General features: G+C 45.2%; 1 protein-coding gene across 1 annotated transcript; it reads right to left on the bottom strand.

Annotated features, from left to right (window-relative positions):
• Window positions 1–2,841: 2,841 nt before the first annotated feature.
• LOC134620125 (SLIT and NTRK-like protein 1) lies at window positions 2,842–8,195 on the bottom strand. The gene has a single exon (XM_063466091.1). It carries the CDS (start codon window positions 6,814–6,816, stop codon window positions 4,711–4,713), a length of 2,106 nt encoding a protein of 701 aa, XP_063322161.1. The 5' UTR covers window positions 6,817–8,195; the 3' UTR covers window positions 2,842–4,710.
• Window positions 8,196–8,757: the final 562 nt, after the last annotated feature.

Below are 8,757 nucleotides of genomic sequence, written 5' to 3'. Positions count from 1 at the left end.
ACTGTGTCATTATCTATATGTTATTATACATTTTTTTTCATATAAATTGCATCATAATTATGCAATTTAAAACAATTGTTGTAAATGTCCACTTTATATTTTTCAGTACAAAATCTAAAATGTTCAAAATTTCCAATTTAGTGCAAGACGTCAGATTCCAATGCAGTAATGGTGATTTTTTTTTTTATATCAGCAATTGCCAAATTAACGAGTGTGCTAATGATAAAATTGATGTAAGGTTAAAGGTGAAAACATCTACACAGCAGAAAAGACAAAATAATACATCACAAAAATAACTTCCACAAAAAGTTTTCCTTTTTGTTTGTTGATTTGTTCAGTACTTCTACCAAGCTTTCCTCTGAGATGCCTATACTGAGCATGTGCATACCATGTTTATAGTAGTCGTTTGTACAGTAGGAATGAGTCCTAAAATCAGGAGATTAATTGGCCCTTTGTACTTCTGGTCACTTCTCTGGAAGTCCAAGTTTGTTTGTTTTTGAAAGCCTGAAATAAGGTCAACACAAGCTTTAAGTGTTTTTATGTTTTTTTTTTCTTTTGCTACAACATAAAACACATAAATAATACCCCACTCATAGATTTTGAAGCTAGTACATTTTCCAGAGAAGGTGTTTGCTAACACGCTGTTAAATGGGACTACAGAAGTTGTTGAGGACATTCATTGTCAGCACACCAAACACAGGAGCATAGTGGTTAAAGTCATGCAACTGTGACGTCATTTCTTTATAGGTCAGCTTTAGCTACTTCTTGCTATTAGATTTACTCTTCCAAAATCATAAAGCTTAGAAAGAAATGTGTTACTTACAAATAGAAGTATCATAAACTTCCCCATAGAGCATGTTTTCTCACATAATGTAAAACAAAAAAACATTTGAAAAGGAAAAAAAAAACATATGATCAAAATCTCAACCTTGCAACTACAACTGCTCTGGTCTACCTTATTCGGGTATCAGCCATCTTCAAATTTTCCTTTTACTACCCAAATAAATCATGAACCTAAATTGTTGCTTTGTTTGATATTGTGTGATATTAGAGCTGTAAGTTCAACAGCACATGAAAATGTGTGATTGTCTCTCTAGGGATTCTAAAATGTAAAAAATATAGGGTGAATTAAGGGCAGTTTTGGAAAATATTTGAATTTATGGCTTTAAAATAATTAATTTTTACATAACACTGATGATAAATCTGAGGTGGAATGGCTGTTATGTCGTTTTTCAAGGAGAAGAAGTACACCATTTCATCTAAAATAATCTCCAAACCATTTTTGTAACATTCAAGTGATTATTTTGTATCAAACATTTGAGCACTGCCCCACTGTTTAGCACATTAAAAGCCTAATTCCAAAAAACAAAATATAAAATTGATTTTTTTGTTTGTTTTTTGTGTGTGGTTTTTTTTTTCTCGTCATATCGATGTTCCCATCAACGGTGTCTGTTACTTAAACTTATGTGGTGTATGACATTTAGTGTTAACTCCCTGTACAGTGCTTGCTTGCATAACTGGCCTATACCATGACACTGATACAGACACACTGTTTTAATTATGTGGGTTGAAAGGTAGAGCTTAGCAAAGAAAAAAAGAAGTAGCTTTCATTCTTACTCATGAGTGGAAGAACCCTTAATTCACCCTGATAAGAACAATGATTATTATAACAATTTTTACAGTAATTAAGAAGAAACCCAGAAGCTGGTGCACCTCAACATGCTAAGTATGTGGAAATCCTGCAGCATGTAAATTATGCAAAACTACAACAGATGATAAATCAACCTTGTCAATAAATCAGCTCCAATAAATAAAAACCTAAAACCAAATAATTTGTTTTTTTTACTCAACCTCAACCACACTTTATTTAACAAAATAGAAGCAGGTCAAATATCGCAAAGCATATAAATGTAACTTTGAAACACAGCGTTTGAAAGTTATGACAAATCATCAGTGGACTGTGGCACAGTAAATACTCCACAGAATAGACACATAGTTACCCCCAATATATCCCCTCCCTGTGATTGGACAGGAAAACCGAGGAAAGGGGAGCTGGTGGAGGTGGTGGTGTGTTTCGCGGGGGGGACAAGGACGAAAATGGCGGATGGTGGTGATGAGGGTGGTGACTGGTTTGTCACAGATCTGCTGAGATGTTAGTCCCCAAGGTCAAGCTGCGTATTTTTATGTGGTTTGGGGTAAAGAGGGGAGGGAAGGTAAGGGCGGCTACACGTACATGCAAATGGTCACGCAGCTGCTCTCTCGCGCGCGCTCTCTCTGATTTGTCTTCACACATGCGGGCTGCATGACCGTGCACGCGCGGTCCTGCACGCACGCACAAAGGGGGCCGACAGACAAAAGAAAAAAAAAGCAGGAAAAATGATTCAGCACCATGAACAGCGCTAGCTTGAATTGTAGGCCTACTTGTGGGGGGAAGAAGAGGCAAGGTGAGGGGCAGTATGGGGGGTGTAAGCCCGTCTAAACATCGTCTCTGTACACTCTCATCGTGGCCATGGTAAGTTTTGACCGAATTAGCCTGAACTCGTGTCGAAATTAAGCATATTGGAGTGGGTTTTGTAAAAGAAAATCAGTTGGCAAAGTGAAAACCAGTGCTAGGGTTTTACATAACAAACATTAAGTCAAAAGACAAAAATGCTAATTGCACATTCCTCGCTTCTGTTTGAGCTACTGCAGAGTTAAAGAATTGACTTTCTTTTTTCCAAACAGGCCCCAGCCATTTTAATGCTTGTTTGTTGTTGTTTTTGTGTTGTTGTTGTCGTTGGGTTTTGTTTTGTTTTTTGTTTTTTTGTTTTTGTTTTGTTTTTGTTTTTTTTGGGGGGGGGAGGGGGGGTGTCATCCTTCTTCTTTGTTTTAAATTCAGGTAAAGCAATATAGGCTATAAGCAGCATATCCCATGACAGTAGCTGAGCTCTGGAAAGAGAAAAATAGCAATAAAACAGGTATTCAGTCATGGCATTGTTGTCATGAGCTCACAAAAACCATGCGGCCCCTTCAAGAAGAGTATCTCAAGTTCAAAAGTGAATAATTTGAAAGCAAAAAAAAGACATCTTGCTTTATCTAGTTACCTCTGCGTTATGTTTGTATGTAGGTGCCTTTGTTTGATTTCTTTCTTGCTGTAAAATGCTCCAGTTTGCCTCACTTCTCTCCCAGCCACAAAAACAAAAACAAAAAAACCCGCCTCTTTCAAGCACATTTTGTCCTAAATACAGTGACTTCTCCTATTTGGACAAGATTAGATGGCTTTACAAAAGCTCACAATATGATGAAAGTGAATCATAGCCATAAGCTTTTATGTGGAGGAATACATTTTTTTCCTGACATTAAAAAACAGCGTTCTATCTATCTCAGTCTACCTTCGCTGTTTACATCGAATTGCATTAGCTCAATTGAAAACACTTCTTTGCTTTTGAAAAAATATGACAGTATAAACCCCCCACCCCCCCAACTTTTTAACTTGTTGCGATGTTTTTTTGTTTGTTTGTTTGTTTTTTTTGTTTTCTTCCTCTCACCCAAAGCAGGCTATATTCATTGACACATAAATAAAAAGAAGAAGAAGAACAAAATAAGGTTAAAAAAAACACACTGTTATTTTTAGCTACATTAACTTTGCAGCATAAGCATCTGAGTGACGTTAATTGGTCATGCTCATCTGCATGTCGGAATATCTGAACAATTGGCACACCATAAAATAACACAGTTTTACATTCATAAAGGAGATGATGAGTGCGCAGACGTGGGTTTCTTTTTCTTTTTTTTCTCTCTTTTTGTTCAAAATCTGCGCCACCTAAGTATAAATAACCCCAAATATTCATCGACAATCAAAAAAAATGATAACAAACAGAAAAAAAGAACATGCACTGACAGCTTCACTTCCATCATCCTCCTCTTCCTCCTCTTCATCCCTCCTTTTTTGTTTTTGTTTCTCCAAACAAGTTCAAAACAACAAATACAAATCCTAACTGCAGGTTCACAAAAAAATAGAGAAATGGCACTTTGTAATAGTCATATATAACTCTTAATATCTATATATAGTCGTCATATTGATATAACATGAGAAGGGGTCGAGTTGGCTCCTTTTTACGCTTGTTTGTGGTGGTTATGGTTTCCCCTCTCCGTCGCGCGCCCGTCTCTCTGGGTGTGTGTGTGTGTGTGTGTGTGTGTGTGTGTGTGTGTGTGTGTGTGTGTGTGTGTGTGTGTGTGTGTGTTGAAACCATGCGAAATATCTTCATGCAGATTATGATACATCGGGTCCGAGTATTTACATTTACATTCATGCGCTCGTGCACCATTCCCTCGGGGACGGGTCCTCGGTCCTTGAATCCACACACACGCGCTCGCTCCCTTTTTCTTTGAATTATTATTATTATTATTAATATTACTGTTGTTATTCTCTCTCTCCCCCCTCTTTTCTGTCTTGCAGAGATCTGTGGTCCGATTGCGGCAAAAACAAAATAAAAAAATCCGACTACTGGGAGGGAGAGAGAAAAAGGGAGGGATGGGTTGTAGCCTTTTCTCTGGGGGGGGGGCTTGGCATATACATATATTACAGAGTGGGGTGAGGAGGAGCAGGGGGGCTGTGCAACAGCAGCAGCAGACTTGGTTCAAATGGATAAAATATAAAGTTCGTGTGTGTGTATCTGTCTCTGTGTGTGTGTTTGTAATCCAGGGAAGGGAGGGGGGTATCTTTCCTTTTTACGCATCGTTTGTCGTGGAGAGATGCGTGCTGCAGTCGAAGCCCCGGTGCGCGCCCCCGTCCGCGTGATAAGACCCGCTGTGCCAGTACGACGAGTCGCACACAGTCTGCAGGGAATTGATCTCCGACGCGGAGGAGTTTCCGTCCCTCCGCTTCGACCTCTTTCGGTTCCGCAAAATAAACACGAGCATCCCCACCACGGTGAACGCGGACGTGACGAACACCAGCAGCAGACCGGGCACGAGCACCGAGATGGAGACCCTGTTGGGCTCCAGGTAGGAGTTCGAGCGCGTCCCCGAGTCCTGCGCGAAAGTGCTGTTTTTGGACAGCGACGTCGGGGAGACGTAGAGCTTGGGGCACAGCAGGTCGTTCCGCACGTAGCGGAAGTCTCGCTTCCAGAACTCCTCCGGGGACTCGCACTTGAGGTCGCTCACGATCACGTCGGCCCCCAGCTTCTCCGTCCACTGCTTGAAGGGCACGATTTTGCACGAGCAATCCCACGGGTTCCCGTGCAAATCGATCTGGATGATCGAGTTGAGCTGGTCCAGCACGCCGGCCACGGGGAGATAGGGGAAGTAGTTGTTGTGCAGGCTGATCTTAGATAAAGAAATCCCAAGGAAAGCATCCGCGGGTAACGATTTGAGCAAGTTGTTGTTGAGGAAGAGAACCCTCAGGTTCGGCATGGGGCTAAACGCGCCCGCCACTACGAGCTGGATGTCGTTGTATTCCAAACTGAGATATTCCAAATTCACGAGGCCCACGAACATCTCCGTCACCAGCGCGTCCAGATAGTTCTTATCCAAGTACAGCCACCTGAGCTCGCTCTGGTTTTGAAACGTGCCGTTGTCGATCACCTTGATGTTGTTCGCGCCCAGGTCGAGCAGGTTGAGGCTCGCGTAGCCGAGCAGCTGGTTTTTCTTCACCGCGTGGATGTTGTTTTCTCTCATGTTGAGCTCGTGAGCGGCCAGGGGTTTGGGTTTGAGGTTGGACAGGCTCTCGATCTTCTTGCCCTCGCAGTTGACCCCCAGCCCCTGCCTGGAGCCCACCAGCTTGCACTTGCACGGCTCGGGGCACGTCACGTTGCGCAGCTGCTGCTGCTCCCTGTCCACACCTGCCGCCACTGGAGTGGGTTTCGTTTTCAGCTGCCAGTTCTCACGAGATTTGGAGTGGTTCTTGTTGGACCCGTGGCCTCCTGGCGTCGGGGGCCTGCTGGCATTTCCGCTGGGCTTGTAAGGCGTCGGGTGCGTGTCGCGGGCCATGGAGGTCTCCTCTTGGGTGGGAGGGGCCACCAGGCTGCTGTCCACGCCGGCGCTCTGCGAGGGGCACAGATCCGCCTCTGACGTCTCGTTCAGGTCGCTGCCCTGCAGCCTGGTGGGAGCCTCGCATATCACCCTCCCGATGAGCGCGTTCCGCGGTATGTTCTCCAGCCACTCCTTGAGCGAAACCAGGTCGCAGTTACAGTCCCACGGGTTGTCCTCCAACAAAACCTCCGCAATGCCCGGGATCTGCTCCAGGATCCCCTCATAAGGCAACGTTTTGATTCGGTTTCCGCGCAGGTCGAGATGCGTAATGGGCACATGTTGAAACACGTTCACGGGCAACGCGCTGATGAGGTTGTCGTTAAGTATCAACACTTCAAGTTTATTTAGGTCCCTGAAAACGGCGGGGTCAATATCCCTCAGTAGATTAAAATCAGCTTGGAGATATTCCAAGTCGTCCAAGCCCAGAAACGTGCTCTTCCTGAACGATCTGATCTTATTGTTATTGATGTGCAGCCGTTTGACCAGCTGCAGTCCCAGGAAGGCGCCGGGCACGATGTCGTGCAAGCCGTTGTTTTCCAAATGCAGACTCACGGCGTTGTAAAAGTTGGCGAACTCGTTGGGAAAGAGCCTAGAAAGAGAATTCCCGTGCAGCAGCAAGTGATAAAACTGCGAGCTGGGGCCGGTGAGCTGCTGCAGAGTGGTGAAGCTCCTCTTTTCGCAGTCTATGTGCAGGTCTCCCTCCACCTCGTTGCAGGAGCATATCTGCTCCTTGCAAACGTCCCTTGTAACGTTTCCACTGGCGAGACAAAGAGCGGCTTTCAGCAGGACGATCCAAAGCAGCATTTTTTCAACGTGGACGACTCATTCCCGGATTCAAGACGCGGCGCGAGCTGGGGGTCTGGTCTGCATCAGCGGGAAGGAGGGAAGCAAAAAAAAAGGGGGGAAAAGAAAAGAGGGAGAGAGAGAAATACAGACATTTACGGAAGGGGGGGAGAGAGATAAGGCAGTCTTTTTTATCACACATCCACGCTGCGTCTAACCTGCTCTCGTGTCCACTCTTCCAGTTTTTTTCCTCTCTGTTCCCCCCACGAATCCAAAAACACAAACATAAACGTCTCTTTCAAGTCGACCGAGTCCTCACAGCCTCGCAGGGTTCGGGGATATAATCGGAAGAAAAGCGGAAAGAAAAGAGCGTCAGCGGAGTCCGGCTCATCTTTTCGTTTTTTTCTTTGCTTTTTCAGTTCGTTTAACACTGACCTTGGCAGTGATGGAGAGAGGGGGGAAGGTGGTGGTGGTGGGGGGGTAAAAACGAACAAATCCGTGGCTTTTTCCTCCCGCCGGTTGTGTTACTGAGCGCTGCGGCGGCGGTGGCGGCTTCGTCGGGAGCTGTCCGCTCTCCCCCCGGTGCTGAATTCACTCCCAGCGCTGGGGCTTCACAGGCGGTCCCACCACTGCAAAACACCCGCATCCCCCCCTCACATCCCTCGGCGTCTCGCCTGGCTCGTTTGCGCCGATTTTTTTCCTTCTTCTTCTTCTCCTCAACACCAGCACCAACTACAACCTCTCTCTCTCTCTCTCTCACTCCCTCTCCTTTCCTCCCCCCTCTTCTTCTTCTTCTTTTTTGTGGCAAATTCAGGAATCACAAAAAGAGGAACGCGGAGACTGCGTTCATCCTAGCGCGGTGCTCTAAGAAAGATCTGACACCCTCTACTGAGCTGTAATGGCAAAAAAAAAAAAAAAATCCGTCGACTGACTGAGGGAATGCTGAGGAGAGAGAGAAAGGAGGGGGGGTCGCTTTTCGAACCCCCCTGGAAGAAGAAGAAGAAAACTCACTTTTGTTTCTTTCTTTTGCTTTTAGGGCTTTCGGTGTTTTCGAATTTTCCATCCAGCGGCACAAAAATCAAACACGCACAAACAGATGCTTCTTCCACGAGAATTCTCACAGCTCTCACAGCTCGCAGCTCCACGGTGAAAGTGTCCAACCCGGCATCGTCATAAAAAAATACACTGGTGAGATCTTCACAGTAAGGATCGTGATAGCTCAGTTCAGTGCCTTCTTTCTCAGAAAGAAGAAGAAGGAGGCATTAGTTTGTCCCTGCAGAGCCTCCACTGTCACAGTCCGGACTTTCGGCCCGTTGCTTCTGAGAAACACTGTTGAATGCGGTAAAAACAATTATCCGCTACAGGCATGGCTCAGCCCGCGCAGGGAGGGAAAAGAAAGCAAAAAAAAAAAAAAATCAGCAGAGAAACAGTTGACTATACAACAAACGATGCGTCAGTGTGGAACCCTATATGCGCATGTGTGCGTGACGTTCTGTACCCCCCCCCCCCCCCCCCCCCCACACACACACACACACACACAGAAATTCCTTTACAAAAAAAGTAGAAAAGAATAGCAACAAAAACACAAAGCCGGGAGTGTTTTCAGCATTTTCTCGTCTACCATCGATTTATATTACGCTCCACTCTTTGAGATTATTACATCAGCTGTAGGAGGGCTTGGGAGGAGGGAGGCGATGTTGGGGAGGGGGGTGGGGAGCACAGGACAGTTGAGGTAGTTATCCCTCCACTCCACCACCACACATACACCCTCCTCCCCCTCCCCCTCCCCTCCTCCATCTGCAGTGCTCAGTTGGAATTGAGAGCATGACAGAAAATGGGCATGCTAAGTTACACCTCCTCTGTGTGTGTGTGTGTCTTTCTCTCTCTGTCTCTCATTCTCTGACACCATTTTTTTTTTTTGTGCAGAGAGGAAACAATACAGACACACACACACGTGCAATG

This window comes from Pelmatolapia mariae, linkage group LG23 (genome assembly GCF_036321145.2).
Source record: "Pelmatolapia mariae isolate MD_Pm_ZW linkage group LG23, Pm_UMD_F_2, whole genome shotgun sequence".
Lineage (NCBI taxonomy): Eukaryota > Metazoa > Chordata > Actinopteri > Cichliformes > Cichlidae > Pelmatolapia > Pelmatolapia mariae.
This window is presented reverse-complemented; position numbering and strand designations above follow the sequence as displayed.